General features: G+C 39.6%; 1 protein-coding gene across 2 annotated transcripts in view; it reads left to right on the plus strand.

Annotated features, from left to right (window-relative positions):
* Positions 1–20428, plus strand: part of SPTBN1 (spectrin beta, non-erythrocytic 1) — a 199436-nt gene that overhangs the window by 49198 nt on the left and 129810 nt on the right. For both annotated transcript variants that reach the window (XM_055329366.1, XM_055329365.1), the window contains exon 2: positions 6392–6586. In XM_055329366.1, coding sequence (XP_055185341.1) covers positions 6439–6586 — 148 coding nt within the window. In that variant the 5' untranslated portion in view covers positions 6392–6438. The remainder of the gene's footprint in view (positions 1–6391; positions 6587–20428) is intronic.

Raw genomic sequence — 20428 nt, forward strand, 5'->3', positions numbered from 1 at the left:
ACAAAAATGACAGAAACACTTGGATTAGATTTAAAAAATAAGAGACATAAGTAAAACCTAAAACAAAATAGAAGGTGAAATAGTAGAATGGAAAAGATATACCAGGCATATATTACTATCAGTAAACATAGATTTATTAACATGTGAATAGGGAGAAAATAGGCTATTTCAGGGTTAACAACTCACCAAGAAGATAAAATAGTTATGATTTGTATGTATCCAGGGAATTATAAGGAAAATTTGATAACTCCACACTCACAGTGGGAGATTTTAACCTATTTTGTCATTGATAAATAAAATAAATGAAAGTTAGTGTACAGTATTGGAGACCACCTTTGTTAACAGTGGTTAATTATTAAATAGGTCTCTGAGCATAATACTTCCCTCTCAGAGTGTTCTTGTTCTATGATATTTGGCTAGTTTATAGTAAAGCTTCAAGTAAACTGGTAATTTTAAAAGTGAATGATACTGGGGTGCCTGGCTGGCTCAGTCGGTAGAGCCTGTGACTCTTGATCTCATGAGTTTAAGCCCTATTTTGGGCATAGAGCTTACTTTAAAAAAAAGTGAAAAAATTCACTTTTATAAAAGACTAGGTACCTGACTTTGTTGTCACTCTAGAACTCACCATTTATGTATTGGTTTTGTGAGCAGACAACTCTGGATATTTAAGATGGAGTCTTGGACTTTATTGTGAAGCCAGCTTCATGAACCTAACAGTAGGTTTGCTGGGTTTATCCATCCCTGTGATTTCTTGCAGCTATTCCTCTTTGTTGGCCATTTTGTGCGTGCTGCAGAATGCCTCACTGGGCACATTGAAAATAGGGTGTGACTCAAGTCTTACTTTCTGGAGGCAGAGCAGTTGAGAGGGTTGGGGCAGATCTCTCCTGGGTCTCTTCCTGGAAATTGTCAGACCCACAGCTTGATCTCTTCAAAGTCCCTGAGCAGAATTTTTTTTAAAGATAGCACACCAGCATTCCATCGTATGCTTTTTCAAGTCTTTTATGAGTAAAGTGGGAGGGTTTTAAGTGTTTGCAGAACATTTGGGTCTGTGGCTTCTGCCAAAATAATTGTTAGCATATGGTTTTCTTCCTCAAAAAGGATTGGCAAATGTTAGTTACCTTTTTCATTTTTCATTTATTAGAGCCTTTAATTAAAATTGGATATTAAGGAGGTGTGTGTGTGTGTGTGCATGACGTGTATGTGTATAGTGCCAGTGAAAATCCCATTTATTCTCTACTTGTTGCTTTCTGAAATCTGAGTAGTTCAGACAATTCTTTTGTTGGGTTAAAACTAAATTAAAAAGGGAAACATAAATTTTAATATGTACAAGGAGAAGCACCTTATTAAATCTCTTCACATTTATCAGCAGCCTAGTCTAAAACTGTGACTTCCTTGAAAGCAGAGTGCCCAGGAGATCTATGTAGCTCAAATGAATATGTGTTTTGGCCTTTGTGCCTAATAGAGATAGTACCAGAGTGGCAGCTTGAACTGACATTGCGCCTGTGCCCTCACCTTCCAGACCTCCACCTACCAGTTTCCTAGCCAGCCACAAATAAATAATTAGCAAGCATTTAATGCTTGCTTCTAAGCACCCCACTAGGAGTTGAGAAGATACAAGGACAATATGATGGGAACATGACCTCAAGAGCCTAGTGACAATAAGTAAATAGAAGTTTTGTACTCATGAGAAAGTCTGATAAGTGATAGGTCAGTGGTGTATAAGGTGTCTGCAAGGGAGGACATATGCAGGGTTATCCAAGGTTGTCTTCATTCAGACCAGGAGGTAGTGGTAACTGATATGGGGTAGCTTCCTGGATAAGGTGATACCTAAGCTAGGATTTGTGGGGAGAGGAAAAAGCTATTTCCAGGTCATTTGGAGGTAAGTCAAGAGCCTCACTTTTTTTGTTTTCTCAGGAGCTACTGGAGCTTAGGACAGGAATATTGAGACCAGGCTGGAGAAGCTGATCAGAGTCCCCTCGTGAAGCCTCCCCTTTCTTCTTCAAAGGTTTCTGGGCATTATTCTGAAGGCGTATGCCTCAGTGGGTTTTAGTCACAGGATTGAAATGATTAGAGTTCATTTGAGAAAGGTCCCTCTGGTGGCAATGTTGGGGAAAGGATAGGGAATAAAATTTGAGGTGAGTTGCTGGAAAAAGAAAAAAACTGTTGCTTGAGCTAACTCCTGAGGTATCAGGAAAACCAACAGCCTTGGGGGCTGAAGATGGGAGATGGGGGAGAGGTGAGGGAGCATTGCAAGGTGTCTAGCTGAGGTAGCTGGGAGAAAGAAGGGTGCCATTCATTGAGAGAGTGATGGAAAGGAAATGGGGTCTGGAGGGAGGAATTATGGGCTTAGTTTTAGATACAGACCTGGTGAACCTTGGACTTAGCGGTCCAAGGAGCAACTGTGTCCAGAAAGGAGGAGCCAAAGATTAGGGGGTGGGTAACATCACCCAGGGAGATTTTGTGCAGAAACAAAAGCACAGGAAACAATGCAGTGGAAAAGAATAAAACCCTGTGCATTTATCCAATATCTATATCACCTGGAAAACAGATTTAGCACCTTGGAGAATAAACAGACATTAAAAAAAAAAGCCAGATATTTTCCCTCTGGGCTTTGCCAGGTATTGATTTATGGAATTTTAATCAATAAAGAGGCAAACTAATAGAATACTACTGAAACTTGGAATAGTAATGTTCTAGCTTTTTTTCTTGATGGTTATGACCATATGCATGGACCATATGCACAAGCTATAAGAACCTATTTGCCTTCTGGGTCTAGGGTAATAATTTCCTCATCTATATTTCTGTTTTGCTTTGCCAGTTTGAAGAAATAAAATTATAGTCTTCTTACTGAAGCAGGAAATGATGAACCTTTTGAATTTTTTGTATCTTTTAGAAAATTCCAGTTTATAGGATGTAGGGCTAGAGAAGAATAATTCAGTGACGGGATTTTGGTTTGTATATTCCTTGTTTTTACACATGCATGTGCACGTGCGCGCACACACACACACAGACTTAAGGCAGGGAAGGTAGGTATGCACTCTTAACCATCTTCTCAAAACCTAGCCCCTAGCCACAAAAACTTGGGTATTATTCATATTGCACCCAGGATATTACTGATTTTTATTTGGGGATTATTTAATGAGTTCCTGCTGTGGTGATCAAGTCAGAATCTGGGCCCTCACTCAGCGCATTGGGGGCATTGAGAACTGTTCTCTGAGAGAGTCGATGGTCTTGCCGACCTTACACACTCCTCTCTTGCTTTTCAAGTGGCAGACCCACCAGGCAGATGGCCAGCTTTCTGTTCTTCTGTCCTCCTAATCTTCCCACAGCCATTTCAGAAGTACAGATTATTTCACTGGCTGTGGGGACAAATGGCTGATAGAACCTTGGGAAAATCTAGCCCTTAATAGATAACCTACTGGAGACACCTCTGTGTGTGATATAAACTGTCCTCTCAGCTGGCACTTGTTGAAGTGGGTTGGGGTTTAATGGTGTTTCCAGTGTGTTGGGCTTTTTGGAATCCCCGTGCTACGGGCACACTCATCCATGTCTTTCCTTGACTCTGACTTTTCCTTTACCCTTAGGTCACACCCTTTGACTATGGCCATGCTGCGGTTTGGGAAGTTTTCTTTAACATTGCCCGGGGGTGGGGGTGGGGTTAGGTGGGGGGGGGTGGGGGGGAGGGAGAAAAGCTTCCATTATAAAAAAAAAATCAGCTGTTTGATAAGGATATTATCTTAGGACAGATGGAGCATACTGAAGAAAAAAATGACTCTGATATCCGAGTTCTTAGACACTCAAGTGAAATACTGGATAAAAGGAATAACTAACAGCATTGATATTTCTTTTGGACACAGACTTCTGCTTCCCACTTTCCTCTTTGAGGAAAAATGGTGTTAAAGAACAAACCATTAAGGAAGAATTTTTAGGACAAAATGTGCTTATGTGGTTTGAACAACTTATTTAAAGCTTAGGGAAAGGATTAGCACTTGCTTGTTTAGAAATCTGTGGAAAGCAGTCACTGATCTAGGGATAAGTCAGTGGTAGGAAGAGGGACACATGGGGGAAATGGTTGTAGTTGGACTTAGGGAGTCAGGTGTGGGAGTCAGGTTGGTGGTGGCCCTGGAGGCCCTAGTGTGGCATGTTCTCATTGGTCAGCAGGTGGCACCAAATAGCCAGCACTAATCCCGAGAGGTATGTAGTGTTTAGATTTCACCTTGGGTTGGGTTAAATTGCACTTTCTCTACTTGCAGAAATTTGGAATTCATAGTGCCTTCACATTTTTTTTCCTGTAGAGACAGCCTCCTCCAACGCTGAATTTTATGAAAGCCTTTGGTATTGACATAGTTATGAAAACTAATCACCTCCAAGGTCAAATGGTACATGACACTATCGACTTTTTTTTTTTTTTTGGAAGGGCGTTATGACTCTGTTAAAAGCAACCAACAGTAAGATCAATAGAATATACGTATTGGCCTAGGTTTCCATAATTTTTTGTGTGTTTTTATGAAATTGGTAAATACATTACTAATGTACATGTTAAAATTAATCTACTGGTAAGTTTATACTGCTGGGATTGATTATATCTATGAGTATCCAGGATTTTACTCCCATCCAGAGCGACAGTGGGTAATTATATGGGTCATTGGCTTCTTCATTCCTCCAACAAGCTGTTCTGTTTCTCAACATAATGTCTTTCCTTTGCCTGGAATGCTATTTCTCTTGATCTGAGTGTGACCTGTTCTTTTTGACATGGAGATCTCAGTTTAAATACCAACTCAGAGAGGCTTTCCTTGACCACCAGATCTGAAATAGTCTTAATCTCTCTTTCTTAAACTGAGATGTAATTGATGTATAACATTATGTAAGTTTAAGGTGTATAGAATGTTGATTTATTTCTGTATTGCAATATGATCACTGTAGCATTAGCTAATGCATCTATCATGTTATGTAATTTATATTTTTTTCTTTTCTTTTTGGTGGTAGTGGTGTGAACAATAAGATCTATCTAGTCTTTTAACTTTGAAATTTATGAAACAGTGTGGTCAATCACTGACTCTATTGCCTCGCTCCACTTTTTATTTTCTCCCAACTATTTTGCCTTGTGTGCTTCTTGTCCGATGACTTCTACAAGGCCTCAGACTTTCCTGGGGCTGAATCCTTATCTTGTTTACTGTTATCCCTGGCATTTGAAACAGTGCTGAGCACGTAGTAAAGCTCTCAGTACATTCTGGTTCAGCGGATGCATCATAGCTGTATTGAAGAGGGAAGTAGCCAGAGCCTAAGATTGTCTCTCCTGCAGGACCCCTATGCAGGACCCTGACCAGATGGAGGGAATGCTCCCCACAACCAACCCTTAAAGGTCCAATAAAATGACTCAACCACTGGAAAAAAAAAAAAAAAGAAGAAGAGGGAAGTAGCTATATTTAAAGCTAAAAGTATTCTCATAATTCTCTGAGGGCACTTTGATAAAGTGAGGATAGCAGTGGACCAAGAGTTGAGGCCTAGATTCTTGTTTCTTATTTGTTCCTGTAAAATCCTGTGCCCCCGGGTAGGTCCCTGAGAACTGGGTATTGGTCATAGAATTTGTAAATAATAGCAGTATAAATAATTGCAGTCATTTCTTATTGAGCCTCTGTTATGCACTGAAACTGTCCTTGTTGACTTCCATTTACTATCTCATTTGATTGTCGGCATAAATTTTCTAATAGGAAAATGAGATATTTAGGTGAAATGATCTGTTCTCTTATATAACATTGTATGAATTTCTAAGAGAAGCTAAAAGGTTATAGTTAATAGTGGTATAGAGTAGAAATAAATGAGTTCATTTAGAAGCCCCATGTAGGTATTCATCTAGCTCTGATAAAATTTTATTTTTTAAAGGTTTTATTTATTTATTCATGAGAGACCCAGAGAGAAAGGCAGAGACCTAGGCAGGGAGAAGCAGGCTCCTCGCAGGGAGCCTAGTGAGGGACTTGATCCCAGATCCCAGGATCATGCCTTGAGTTCAAAGCAGACACTCAACCACTGAGCCACCCAGGTGCCCCTCCAATAAAACCTTAAAATTGCAAAGCTTAAACTTTATGAAGAGGGTAGAAACCCATCCTGTATTGGGTATCTGTCATCTCACTCAGTCCTCTCAACATGGAGACTATCATTCCTCTTTAATGGTGGGGGAGACTGAGGCTCAGGGATGTTAAGTACCCTGGCCAAGGTCACACATGTGTTATGAGGCAGTGGTGAAGTTCAAAATCAGCTTTGCTTGACTCCAGAAATCTGTTCTTGATTGGTAGCAAGAGTTTCAGCTCCTACTCACCTTTATCCCAGCGGGTTTCATGGGCACCCAGTGCACATTAGATGTCTAAATAGGTTTTATTTCTCTTTCTCAAAGAACTCTAAGAAGGATCTGATGTGGAGGAGCAGCTGAGACAGTTCAAGATGACGACCACAGTAGCCACAGACTATGACAACATTGAGATCCAACAGCAGTACAGCGATGTCAACAACCGCTGGGATGTGGACGACTGGGACAACGAGAACAGTTCTGCGAGGCTCTTCGAGCGGTCCCGCATCAAGGCTCTGGCAGGTAAGTCTCCTCGTGCCTTGTTACAGAGGCCCACGGGCCCTTAGAGCTCTGTTTAAAATCACCCACCCTGTCTCCCCTATAAGAAAGTCAGCTCGCCTCTACTTAAATATATCCCAGGAGGGCAAGCTGACCATTGCATAAAATAGACAGCTCCATATTTGGAGAACTGTCCATCCTAAGCCAAAATGATTGATTTTTCAAACTGCCCTGGGTTTATAGGGATTCTCTTATTTTTTACTTAATATTTCAAAATAATGCAACATACTGGACTATATGTGGAGAAATATACAAATTAGCCTGCGTGCTGAGTTCCTGTGATACAGTGGTTGACCTGGCCTGTCACAGTAGTAGAGTACTTACTTTGAGTGACCAAGGAGAATTTGTGTCACATGCAAGGGTTTTAGATGTAAAAGAGCAATAGCATAATCTGGTAAGGGCATATTTAATACTGTAACAGGTAAGTTTGCCATTGATTTATTAAAGTCAGCAGGAACACATCCTTCCTTTTGTGATTTCTCACTTGCTGTTGAATACTTAGAACACACTTTCACCCTAGCCCTAATTGGGGTGGGCAGTGTCTTGTCCTGAAATTGCCCTGAAAATCCAGAAAAGTTTCCATCATGATGAAAACTAAGCAGTTCTGAATATATTTAAACCACAGATCAGAGTGGAGTCTATTTGAGGTCTTGCATCTGTATTTTGAGATTTCAGATCAAATGATTTCCAAATGAGAAAGTGGGTTATAATGATTTTTTTCTTAATATCTTTGATTATTATCCATAAATTGTAACCATGTAAGCCAGGTAAGCTTATTGTTAATTTTTCATATAGCTTTTCTTGTTACCTTTATGGTGTAATCTGATTATGATGTATGTGTCAAAAGTAAAGTGATCTTTCTTTGAGCTTGCCTGATTTAAGGGCATAAATGAGTGATTAAACAGATAGTCACTCTAGAATTGAAGATTTTTTTCTAGCTTATTCATTAACATGGAACCTTATGAAAACCATAATCCTGACTTGTGCTGTGGATTGATTTGTACTTTAATCTCTTACATCTTTTTCTTGAATCTTCATTTAAGTCTTTAGGTCAGTATCATATTGGTGGCAAATTAGGTTTGATCATGAATCATTTACTTTCTGGTTCTAGGCTGTTACGTATTATCTCCCTTTTAAGGAGAACTGTATCTGCAGTTGTAGAGTGTTCCTTGTTCTTTGTATCTGCTCTTTCGTGCAGTTCCAGGGGAGATTCCCAGCTCTCCTTAGTATTGATCAGTTGTCCTAACACTAGGGTGGCTTTCCCTCTGTGTTATCTAGGTCCCTGAACTACTATAGTTATGATAGTAATAGCATTTATCTTGATGCTTACTGGTGCAGGTGCTGTTGTATATATTAACAGTTAATCCCGTAACAACCTCATAGGAGAGGTATTATTATCTACAGTGTATAGACGAGGAAACTAAGACCTAGAGAAATTAAGTAGCTTGCCCAAGGTCACACTGCTTATAAGTGGCTAAGGCAGACTGGCTCCAAAGTGTATACATTCCTATTTTTCTATATTCAGTGGAATATAAAATGATTCAAAGCTCATTGGCATAGAGTATTGATAATGGGTAATTGAAACATGTTTTTAAAAAGATCTTTAAAAGGCTCAGGAATGAATCTTGTGATCTAGAAGAAGTCATGAGTAACCATGACAAGTTATTGAAAAGAAAATGTGTTGCCTCCAGGTTAAATGATGTTTAGAAAAGAAAAAAAAAATGCTTTCAGTGAATCCAGAAAATACCAGGAAAACTATGTTATTCAAGTTTCTTATCATCTGACTTCCCATTCTGTGGGGACAGAAAAATCTCTGAGCTCTCTAAGAATCTTGTATACTGAAAATAAGAGTAACAGAATTAAAAAAAGAGAGATAATAGTCCAGCAGTGTCTGGAACACTGGTTTCACAATGTGAGCATGCATCATAATCACCTGGTCATCTCGTTAATTGCTGGACCCACCCCACAGAGTTTCTGAATCAGTAAGTCTAGGATGGGGCTTGATAATAAGCATTTCCATCAGGTCCCCAGGTGTTGCTGATGTGGCTGATCTGGGGAATCACATTTCGACACTGGTGTAGAGTATTGATGGTTGACTGGTCTCTTTCCCTGGGTGTCTGAAACCATTACATCTAGACCTAGTTAAAGTCTAGTAAGAATTAAAGTATCAAACTCAACAGTTATGTTAAAGACACACTTTAATGTGGGAGTGGTGTGGAAGGCTGGTTTTGAGAAAAGAGAAGTATCTTACTGCCTCCTTATAGGGAAGTTGCATAGTGACAGATCCAGCGTGAGGGAATGCTGTTGTAGGGTTTCTGTTACAAATGCATGTTCTAAAGTGAGGGATCTTGGCTAGCGCAGTAGAAATGTATATAGCAAGTTTCCTGTTCCTCTTAAATGCTCTACATGTTGAGTCTTCTCTAGACTTCAATCTGAATTCTGAAGTGATATATAAAAGACATTACTGCAGGAATTCATCTTTTTACAGCACATCTTGTATTGATAGTGTAACCACCACCTTGGATTGTGTCCTTTACTAAGGCAAACTGCTTGCTACTAATTTTTACCCAGTTTACAAATATTTTCTATGATTAGGCTGCTATGTATATAATAGATGTTTTAACATGTAACATACTATTATATATGAAATATAATATTGTATATTCTTTCTATGAGTTATAAAAACTGTTCTTTCAGTTTTACTTGCCTTCTTCCTCTTGCTTTTAACTTTGTGGTATAATAAGAAATAAGTTTTGTTTTTGTCCTCAGTCCTGGCACAGAACTCCTAAAAGCCTCGGAATTTGCTGAGTGTCTTTTGTTACTCCTGAAAAGCCTTCTTCCTCACACCTGGATTTATGTTAGTGGAGGTGACTTTAGGGGAAGGCCTCTAGATAGCGTTAGGATGGGATTGGTCACTGAAATTACCAAATAATGAGAAGGTGGAAACATTCAGCCCCAACCACCAACCTCTGGGAAAGAGGGGGACCTGGAGATTGAGTTTAATCTCAATGGCTGATTTAATCAGTCGCGTCTACATCTTGAAACTTCCATAAAACCTCCTAAATGACATGATTTGGAGAGCTTCTGGATTGGGGAACACATTAGTGTGTTGGGATGGTGGTGGGTCCTGAGAGGACCTGAAAGTTCTACACTCCCCACCGTACCTTGCATATAGACCTCTTCCATTTGGCTGTTTCTAAATTGTGTCCTTTATAATAAACCAGCAAACATAAGTATTTTCCTGAGTTCTGTGAGTTGTCCTAGTAAATTTTTGAACCCGAGGGGGGATGTTCATGGGAACCTATGAACTTAAAGCTCTCAGTGAGAAGTTTGGCTTGTGTCTGGCATCTGAAGTGGAGGCAGTCTTGGGAGACAGATCTCTTAAGCTGGAGGATCTGCGCCAGCTCCAGGCAGTTAGTGTCAGAATTGAATCACATTCTGGGACACCCATTTGGTGTCAGAGTATCAAACTCAATAAGATATTTCACAGAGGAGATGGCCTCTCTGGTACAGTGTGGAACATGTCTATGTTTTAAAGACATAGGAATCAAGCCTGCCATCACTTGTCAAGTGCCGGTTTATCCTCACAAAGATGAGTCTGGAGTTGGGTTATTTCCATTGCCCAGGGAGCTTTGCATCTTTCCATTTTCCTTAGACTTTTTTGCTTGAAAATTAGTAAGATTGACAGCTCAGTCACTCATCACTCCTCCCATTCTTTAATATCCGAAAGAAACACACGTGGAATCCTAGAGAACTGAATTCTGCCGTCTTCATAATGTGTCTAAGGAATCTCCTGGTAGAGTTGGAAACAGCAGCTTTTTCTCAGCAGTAGAGAAGAGCTTCCTATGAAAGTTTTCCCCTTACTCTAGTTAGGTGAAGAGGGGCAGGTCTCTCAAATCATTAGGTTGTAAAAGGTCAAGACTTAGGAATGTTTTAGAAGGTAATGACTGTTGTCACGTGTTCACAAATTTATTATTTATTTATTTATTTATTTTATAATAAATTTATTTTTTATTGGTGTTCAATTTACCAACACACAGAATAACACCCAGTGCTCATCCCGTCAAGTGCCCACCTCAGTGCCCATCACCCAGTCACCCCCACCCCCCGCCCTCCTCCCCTTCCACCACCCCTAGTTTGTTTCCCAGAGTTAGGAGTCTTTATGTTCTGTCTCCCTTTCTGATATTTCCCACACATTTCTTCTCCCTTCCCTTATATTCCCTTTCACTATTATTTATATTCCCCAAATGAATGAGAACATACAATGTTTGTCCTTCTCCGATTGACTTACTTCACTCAGCATAATACCCTCCAGTTCCATCCACATTGAAGCAAATGGTGGGTATTTGTCGTTTCTAATGGCTGAGTAATATTCCATTGTATACATAAACCACATCTTTATCCATTCATCTTTCGATGGACACCGAGGCTCCTTCCACAGTTTGGCTGTTGTGGACATTGCTGCTAGAAACATCGGGGTGCAGGTGTCCCGGCGTTTCATTGCATCTGAATCTTTGGGGTAAATCCCCAACAGTGCACTTGCTGGGTCGTAGGGCAGGTCTATTTTTAACTCTTTGAGGAACCTCCACACAGTTTTCCAGAGTGGCTGCACCAGTTCACATTCCCACCAACAGTGTAAGAGGGTTCCCTTTTCTCCGCATCCTCTCCAACATTTGTTGTTTCCTGCCTTGTTAATGTTCCCCATTCTCACTGGTGTGAGGTGGTATCTCATTGTGGTTTGGATTTGTATTTCCCTGATGGCAAGTGATGCAGAGCATTTTCTCATGTGCTTGTTGGCCATGTGTGTGTCTTCCTCTGTGAGATTTCTCTTCATGTCTTTTGCCCATTTTATGATTGGATTGTTTGTTTCTTTGGTGTTGAGTTTAATAAGTTCTTTATAGATTTTGGAAACTAGCCCTTTATCTGATAGGTCATTTGCAAATATCTTCTCCCATTCTGTAGGTTGTCTTTTAGTTTTGTTGACTGTATCCTTTGCTGTGCAAAAGCTTCTTATCTTGATGAAGTCCCAATAGTTCATTTTTGCTTTTGTTTCTTTTGCCTTCGTGGATGTATCTTGCAAGAAGTTACTGTGGCCGAGTTCAAAAAGGGTGTTGCCTGTGTTCTCCTCTAGGATTTTGATGGAATCTTGTCTCACATTTAGATCTTTCATCCATTTTGAGTTTATCTTTGTGTATGGTGCAAGAGAGTGGTCTAGTTTCATTCTTCTGCATGTGGATGTCCAATTTTCCCAGCACCATTTATTGAAGAGACTGTCTTTCTTCCAGTGGATCGTCTTTCCTCCTTTATCGAATATTAGTTGATCATAAAGTTCAGGGTCCACTTCTGGGTTCTCTGTTCTGTTCCATTGATCTATGTGTCTGTTTTTGTGCCAGTACCACACTGTCTTGATGACCACAGCTTTGTAGTACAACCTGAAATCTGGCATTGTGATGCTCCCAGATATGGTTTTCTTTTTTAAAATTCCCCTGGCTATTCGGGGTCTTTCTGATTCCACACAAATCTTAAAATAATTTGTTCTAACTCTCTGAAGAAAGTCCATGGTATTTTGATAGGGATTGCATTAAACGTGTAAATTGCCCTGGGTAACATTGACATTTTCACAATATTAATTCTGCCAATCCATGAGCATGGAATATTTTTCCATCTCTTTGTGTCTTGCTCAATTTCTTTCAGAAGTGTTCTATAGTTTTTAGGGAATAGATCCTTTACTTAGGGTATAGATCCTTTACTTAGGGTATAGATCCTTTACCACAAATTTAATATATATATGAGGCTGGGGAAATTTATGCCTATGCCTGAATGTGTACTCCCATTTATAATTTAGAAGGAAGATGAGAAAAATTTGGTACATCGTGTTGTGTAGCAGAGATCATGCCATGCAGATTCAGCCTTAAGGCAGAGTGCTGTGAAGTGACTTTTATGCATTCTGTAAATGATTGCCCGCATCCCATGATGGCATACCCACATTCCTGACCTCTGACCAAATTGCCCCAGTAGTGTGGAACATGTGGTGATGAAGAAAGTGATTCAAAATAAGCTGGGCTTTTTGCAAAGCAGCATTTTATTTGAAATGAAAATATAAAAGTTAATCTTCTAAAGGAATGTAAAAAGTAAATGTTTTCTTTTTACAAATGATGTTGGAGGTTATATTTTTGTATAATCAACACAAACTGGGGTAAGTAGGAAAACTAATCTTTTAAAAAGTACATTTCACTTGAAAATATTGATAAAGTCGGGGTGCCTGGGTGGTTCGGTTTGTTGAACATCCTAACTCTTAGATTTTGGCTCAGGTCATGATCTGAGGGTCATGAGATTGAGTGCCCCTCCCCAGCATGGAGCCTGCTTAAGATTTTCTGTCTCCATTTCCCTCTGTCCCTCTTCCTCCTTCCCCTCCCCCTGCTAGCACATGCTCTTTCTCTCAAAAAAAATTTTTTTTGATAAATTAGAATTAATATCTTTATACCAACACTCATAACAGTGAATTTTAAAACTTAGGAGGGTATACACCAAAATAGTATTTCTGAATGACTTTCCTTTTTATTTACCTGTATTTGAAGTTTTTCCGGAAATAAAATCTGAACTATTTTGTAATGAGGAAAACAAAGCATAAAAACAAAATCTTATATCCAGGAGTTTTAATTCCCCCCCCCCCCCGCAAAATCATGATATAGAAAAGTGGTAGGAAAAAGCCTGTATATAAATGAATATTTTTTAAAAAGACAGAAATTAAAAACAAAGTTCCTTTGGGAATTGTCACTCATCAACATTTATTTTTTTATTTTTTATTTTTTTAATTTATTTATGATAGTCACACACACAGAGAGAGAGAGAAGCAGAGATACAGGCAGAGGAAGAAGCAGGCTCCATGCACCGGGAGCCCGACGTGGGATTCGATCCCAGGTCTCCAGGATCGCGCCCTGGGCCAAAGGCAGGCGCCAAACCGCTGCGCCACCCAGGGATCCCCTCATCAACATTTATGAGCTAAAATTATGTCTGAGAGCCTTTCTACTAAGCTATGGACTTGGCAGGAGAAATTGACCTTGAGTATCATGGTTAGTAGAGCATCAAGGACAGCTGATAACCATAGAAAAATAAGCTGAAGGCACCTAATTGTATCCTTCCCCCCATGGAAAATCTGAGTTATTAGTTGCTATATGTATAGGCCAGACTCCTGTTAAACATAGTCATTTGAGTGACCAAGAATTTTGGTGGAGCATTTAATCTGCTAAACCGCCGATATGTTTTAAATATTTAGAACATTGTTGTCTAAAAGAAATTTAATACTAGCCACTTGTGATTTTTAACTTTCTAAGTAAGATATTTTGGTTAATCAGATCATCCAAAATATTATCAAATCAATGTACAGTCAGTATAAGAAGTTAGCAAGATACTTTACATTTTTTTCAACTAAGTCTTTGAAATCTAATATGTATTTTGCTGCCCATGTTTCTTATGGTCAGTAGTCACGTGTGGCCAAGGGTTACCGATTTGGACAGTGCAACTCGAGTGCCTTCACACACTTTTGTTGGCTAAAACTTTATAGATCCTGCCAAAAAACCGTGAGCTTTAAAATACTATCAAGTATTTGGTCTAGGGTATGTTTATAAAGCAGTAAGTAGTTGGCCACTTGGCTATATGTGAATTAAAATTCTGATCAGGAATAATACATCAGTTGAATCATTATTGTAAAAATGAATACTTCTCTTTTTGTGCTTCCAGTATGATTATTAAGTGGATGTAAGGTAGCAACAGACAGATCCTCTAGCACATCTACACGCTGTTGTTTCAGCTGAAAATTTGGCACTGCTCTCAAGCACTGTTTTTGTATGCAGCGGACTGAATAGTACACTTGTTTAAAAATGCTTAATTCAAGGTCCCCCATAAGTTGAGGTTCACTAATGTAGGAGGGAGCACAGTAGTCCAGATTTTTAATGCATATGGTACACTTTTGAAAAAAATTTCCTGGGACATGGTCCAAATGTTCTCACTTAATATTCATATCTTCTTATCTCTGAGTATTTCCCCCCAAAGTGAAAATCAACTTTTATCTCTTCTTTAAAATAGTAGTCTGCCCTTTCTCCCAGCAAGTAGGTCACAGTTTATGTTTTGATATCTCGACACCTAAGAAGCCTTCACGTTCGGCCCAAACTGAGTATAGCGGTGTTTCCTGGCAGGAGGAACACATTCTTCCTCTAACCCCAGGCCTTATTCCCTCCACTGTGTGGGTGGATCCTCCTGGTCCTACAGGTGATTGAGGTCTCCCAGGCCCTGTCACTGTTGGGGCCTTCTAATTCGTAATCTCCAGGAGGGCAGAACATTTCTCTGGGCCTAAATTATGATGCTCATTAAAATTAGTAGGGAGACTATGGGCAGCCAGGGTGGCTCAGCGGTTTAGTGCTGCCTTCAGCCCAGGGCCTGATCCTGGGGACCCAGGATGGAGTCCCACGTCGGGCTCCCTGCATGGAGCCTGCTTCTCTCTCTGCCTGTCTCTGCCTCTCTCTCTCTCTCTCTCTCTCTCTCTCTGTCTCTCTGTCTCTCATGAATAAATAAATAACATCTTTAAACAAAAAAACAAACAAACAAAAAGAAACAAATTCAGATGCAAGGTTTTCTCAGAAGGAAAAGAGCTGAATTCCACACACTGAGAACTGGAGCAGGGCTTGCCATCACTTTATCCCCAGTGGCTGCAGATTTCAACCTATCATTAAAGTTATGTACTTAAATTATTTACTTAGTTCCAGAATAGATAGACCTGTACATAGATGGAGGAAAAGTGCTTTAAAACCTTAAAAGATTTTTTAAGTTTACCTTTTCCGAGAGATATCTTAATGTCCTTTCTACCTACAATCATGAGTTTTTAATGAGGTGGTTTAGATATTGGCTTTATATTTTTTATGATCTCATATAATATGATTTTACTTAGAAACTTTGCAGAATTGGACTGATAATTCACCGTCCACTGCCCCTGCCAAAATGAATATTTATTAATTTGTATGTGTTCACACACACACATATACACACATATAAAATATTTGACTTCTTTCTAGTGAGAGTACAAAGCCAGCATGCTATTGAATACATAAAGAGATTTGTAAAACTTGGTCTAGAATTGTCTCATTAGGAAGATAAAACCGATTTACATGAAACATTAACTAAACATGTATGCAAATACCAGAGGGGTAGTAGTATAGACAACTCATGTAATTTAGAGGGAAAGGGTGATCACGCGAGGAAAATCACAAGTCATTTTAAGAGGATGGATGGAGTTATGTAAAGAACATTGGAACTTGGGGAGGGCCTGGAACTTGAACCTCAGCACAGCTGCTTTGTTTCCACCGCCATAAAACTGAAGAGGCTAGGCTGCAGATCCCTGATGATCCTTTTCATTGAAACAAAAAGTCTGCTTTTGGCTTCTCAAGCTTGGATTCATTCCTCTAAAATTCGTTGAGATCTTTTATTTGCACACCCTCCTGCCCTGTTTAGATGGAACACTTCTATGGCCCCAGGGAGAGGCTTCTTGCATGATGAAATGGGTTTTTATAGTCAGGATTAATAGGGCTTTAATAGCTATCCATTATTTTACTCATCCACTCTTGAAGCTGTTTCCCTACATTTTGCATTATTTGAGATTATTTGAGAGAGAGGCATGGTCCCTAGCGCACAGTAAGTATACTATTATTTGCAAAATCTGAATCTGAAAGAGCATTTCCTACCAAAGAGGTTCATGAAAACTGTTGAGGAGAAAGTCAGTTTAGGTCATTACATGTAGTTCCAGGTTATACTCTCCATCCATTTTCCTGTGTGCATACAGCTTCAGTTGTTTCATGACCATTGAAGGCAAGAATTGTTTCTTGCTTGGGTACAGTTCTCAGGTTTTCTTTCCCTCCCTTTCCTCTGACTGCTGGAGACAACCCGTCCCCACTCTGGCAGTCAGCCTGGGTTCCTGCTACTACTGTTCCTTGTTCCCTTCACATTCCATTCTCACCTTTGTAATGCTGACATCCCATAGTCGCTCTGGTGAATGTTCCTGGTGGGGAGCACCAGCCTGCCACTCCCCTCCTTCATTATACTTCACACCAGTCCCTCTTCCTAACCCATCCCCCACACTCCCGTACCTGTCCGTTCCTGTCCATCTTCTAGAGCCCTATCCTCATTTCACAGGCACCTGGCAGGACTTCCCTTGGTCCTCTTGCCCTTATTCCTCTTACTCTACCCATAGCCTTTGCCTTAACTCCTGTTCGCACCCCACCAGAATACTTAAGTCAGACTCTTACTTTTAAGGAACCCATCACCATTTCTTTTTATTTATTTTTAAAGATTTTATTTATTTATTCACGAGAGACAGAGAGAGAGAGGCAGAGACATAGGTGGAGGGAGAAGCAGGCTCCCCCGCAGAGAGCCTGATGTGGAACTTGATCCCAGAACCCCGGGATCAGGATCTGAGCCAAAGGCAGACGCTCAACCACTGAGCCACCCAGGTGTCCCTCCAATCACCATTTCTGTGAGAAAATCCCATACATTTCATGGGTAATTTGTGAATGAATTTATTAGAGAATGTAACCTATCTTTTGTTGGGGACTGCCTGGGTAAGCAAGAGGAAAAAGATTTTTTTTTTCTTCTCCTAGGCTTTTTCTGGGTCTCAATCTGCAAATGTGCTCCAGCCCCATCTGTCTGACTTTTAAATATCAGCTTTATTGAGATCTAATTTACATATCATAAAATTTACTTCTGTAAAGTATACACTTTAGTGGTTTTTAATACACTCACAGAGCTATGCAACAATCTCTACTAATTCCAGAACACTGTTATAACCCCAGAAAGAAATCCCATACACATTAGCAGTCACTTCCCATTTTCCCGCTCTGTCTAGCTTCAGGCAGCCACTACTCTGCTTTCTGACTATGAATTTATTTTGGGCATTTGATATAAATGAAAACAGGCTATATGTGGCCTTTTGTGACTGGATTTCTTTTACTTAACATTTTCAGGGTTCATCTCTGTTATAGCATATATCAGCACTTCGTTTCTCCCTCTGCTTTTCTTTTTTTTAAAGATTTTTTTTATTTATTCATTAGAAACAGAGAGAGAGAGAGAGAGAGAGAGAGAGGGCAGAGACACAGGCAGAGGGAGAAGCAGGCTCCATGCAGGGAGCCTGATGTGGGACTCGATCCTGAGACTTCAGAATCAAGCCCTGGGCCGAGGGCAGGCGCTAAACTGCTGAGCCACCCAGGGATCCTGTCCTTCTGCTTTTTTTTTTTTTTTAAGATTTTATTTATTTATTCATGAGAGACACAGAGAAAGGCAGAGACATAGGCAGAGGGAGAAGTAGGCTCCCCACGAGGAGCCTGAATGCAGAACTAGATCCCAGGACTCCAGGATTACCATCTGAGCCAAAGGCAGATGCTCAACCCATGTGCCCTTCTCACAAGACATATCTAGTAAGAAGTTGCTACAGCCAATTTCAAAGAGGTTACTGCATTCTCGTCCATGACTTCGGTGACTCCCTGTCTCATCACTGACTTTAACATTTTGATTTTTATGTATTTTAGTGTTGCTTTATGTCTATTCTGACTGGGATTTGTTTAGCTTCTTGGATGTGTGAGTAAAGGTTTTAACCAAATTTAGAAAATTCTCTACTTTTTTTTTTTTTTTTTTCAAAGCTACCCTTTCAGCTTCCCCTCTTTCTGGATCCAATTACACAATTATTGTCTCACAGCTCACTGTAGGTATTTTTATGTACAATCTTTTTCTTTAATCTCTGTGCTTCCTTTCTACTTCTATGTCTTCACATTCACTAATCTTCTATAGTGTCTAATTTGCTATTAGTTCCATTCAATGTACTTTTTACTTTATATGTATTTTTTCTTTATACATGTTAATTTTATAATGTTCTCTATCTCCTATTTCTTTTTTCGTCATGCTCATATTCTTATTTTATCTTCTTGAATCTATGGCACATATTTATAATAATTTTATATTTGTAAATGCCTTTTTCTGATTATGTCTTCTCTGTCATTTATGAGCCTGTTACTATTGATTGTATTTTCTTATGATTTTAAGGAATATTTTACAGCTTCATTGACGGGATCCTTGAAGTTGTGAATTTTATCTTACTGAATGCTAGATTTTGTTGCATTTCTTTAAGTAATGTTGAACTCTATTCTGGTGCACAATTAATACTCAGAATCAGTTGAATCCTTGCTTTTAAGTTTCTTACAGTGACTTTGAGCAGCCATTAGTTGAGAGTAAATTTAATCCCTCTATTAAATACTAATCAAGCAGTTCCTGGGAGCAGGTACATTGTAGATATCTGAAAGTATTATGGACTTAGGAACTTCTTCATTTCATTGTTTGGTGTCTCATGTGGTCATTATTTGTTGCTTTTATTAAATTCACATACGTAGTTTAACTCTTTCACCAGTTTCTACTAAAGTAGACCTGTGAACAGGTTACCATCATAGGAAGATAAAAAGAGAAAATGTAACTTACATACAGGTCATTCGTAAAGTCCTGTATGGTTTAAAAATAAAACATGGCGCATGGTAAGAAAAAAAGTGTCAAAAAGTAGGTTTTTTTATTAATGCAGTTCAAAGATCTAAGGTCTTATTTAACCATTGTCTTCGTTGATACCATTCAATTTAGTTTTCTGATTTGTAGAGATTGATGCTGGGTAGATGTTAAATAGTTTCTTAAATTACATCTTGATTTTTTTTTTTGACACCAAGTTGATTAAAGAAGATGGTTTTGATTATTAAACTGCATATTTGTCAGTTTTGACATGATCCCATTAAATAGTAATCCACTGGGAAGGATCAGGGTACAAGGTAATAAGTATTTGTGTCTTCTCTTGGCTTCTCTGAAAAGAATCCTGCATTCAAAGTTATTTTTGGTTAGTTCTTTCTGGTTGTCAGGAACAGAAATTCACTTGAATTATCTGAATAAAAAGGATATGTGTGTGATGGAATAAGGGAGGAGTGGGGGAGGGTTGGTGCAAAATTTCAGGCTTACGAGACCTAGAAATCCATTAGCAACCTGCTGTGGTGCTTGAGGCAGATTCTCCCTCTTTCACCTGAGCTGTGTGCCTCATTTGTGGGAGCCCTGCGCATAGTAAGAGTGTCTGCCCCTTCCTAACTCAGCTCATACATGGCTTTGGTGTACTGTATTTCCAGATCTCCCTCTTGCCAGTCTGTTCTCTTTTTATCTCATTGCCAGATGACTAAATATCCTGGTTTTCTCTAGTTTAGATTTCTGTGAGGTTGAATATGGAGATGGGGCTCTCATTTGCCCCAATAATCTTTTTATACCAGTATCTAGTGACCAGCGAGGTACTTAAAAATGATTACATACCTATATATTTTTTAAATTTACATTTTAAGGAGGCTCCACACCCAGTGTGGGGCTCAAATTCACGACCCTGAGATCTAGAGTCACATGCTCTGCAGACTGAGCCAGCCAGGTGCCCCTACAAATAATTGCTTTTAGAAGAGGGGTTCATGGAGTGCCTGGTTGGCTCAGTCAGTTAAGTGTGTGTCCGACTCTTGATATTGGCTCAGGTCACGATCTTGGGGTTGTAGGATTGAACCCCATGTCAGACTCTGTGCTGGCTGTGGAGCCTGCTTGGTATTTTCTTTGTCCCTCTGCCCTTCCCGTGCTCACACGCTTTCTCTCCCCTCTCTCACCTGACCATAAAAAGAAAAAAGAAGATGATGTATCCACAATACTGGTGAAGAGCAGGAAGCCGTATGTACAAAACACACTAGCCTCATCCATCCACAACTTAGAGGG

Source organism: Nyctereutes procyonoides, unplaced genomic scaffold, assembly GCF_905146905.1.
Source record: "Nyctereutes procyonoides isolate TBG_1078 unplaced genomic scaffold, NYPRO_anot_genome, whole genome shotgun sequence".
Taxonomy (NCBI): domain Eukaryota; kingdom Metazoa; phylum Chordata; class Mammalia; order Carnivora; family Canidae; genus Nyctereutes; species Nyctereutes procyonoides.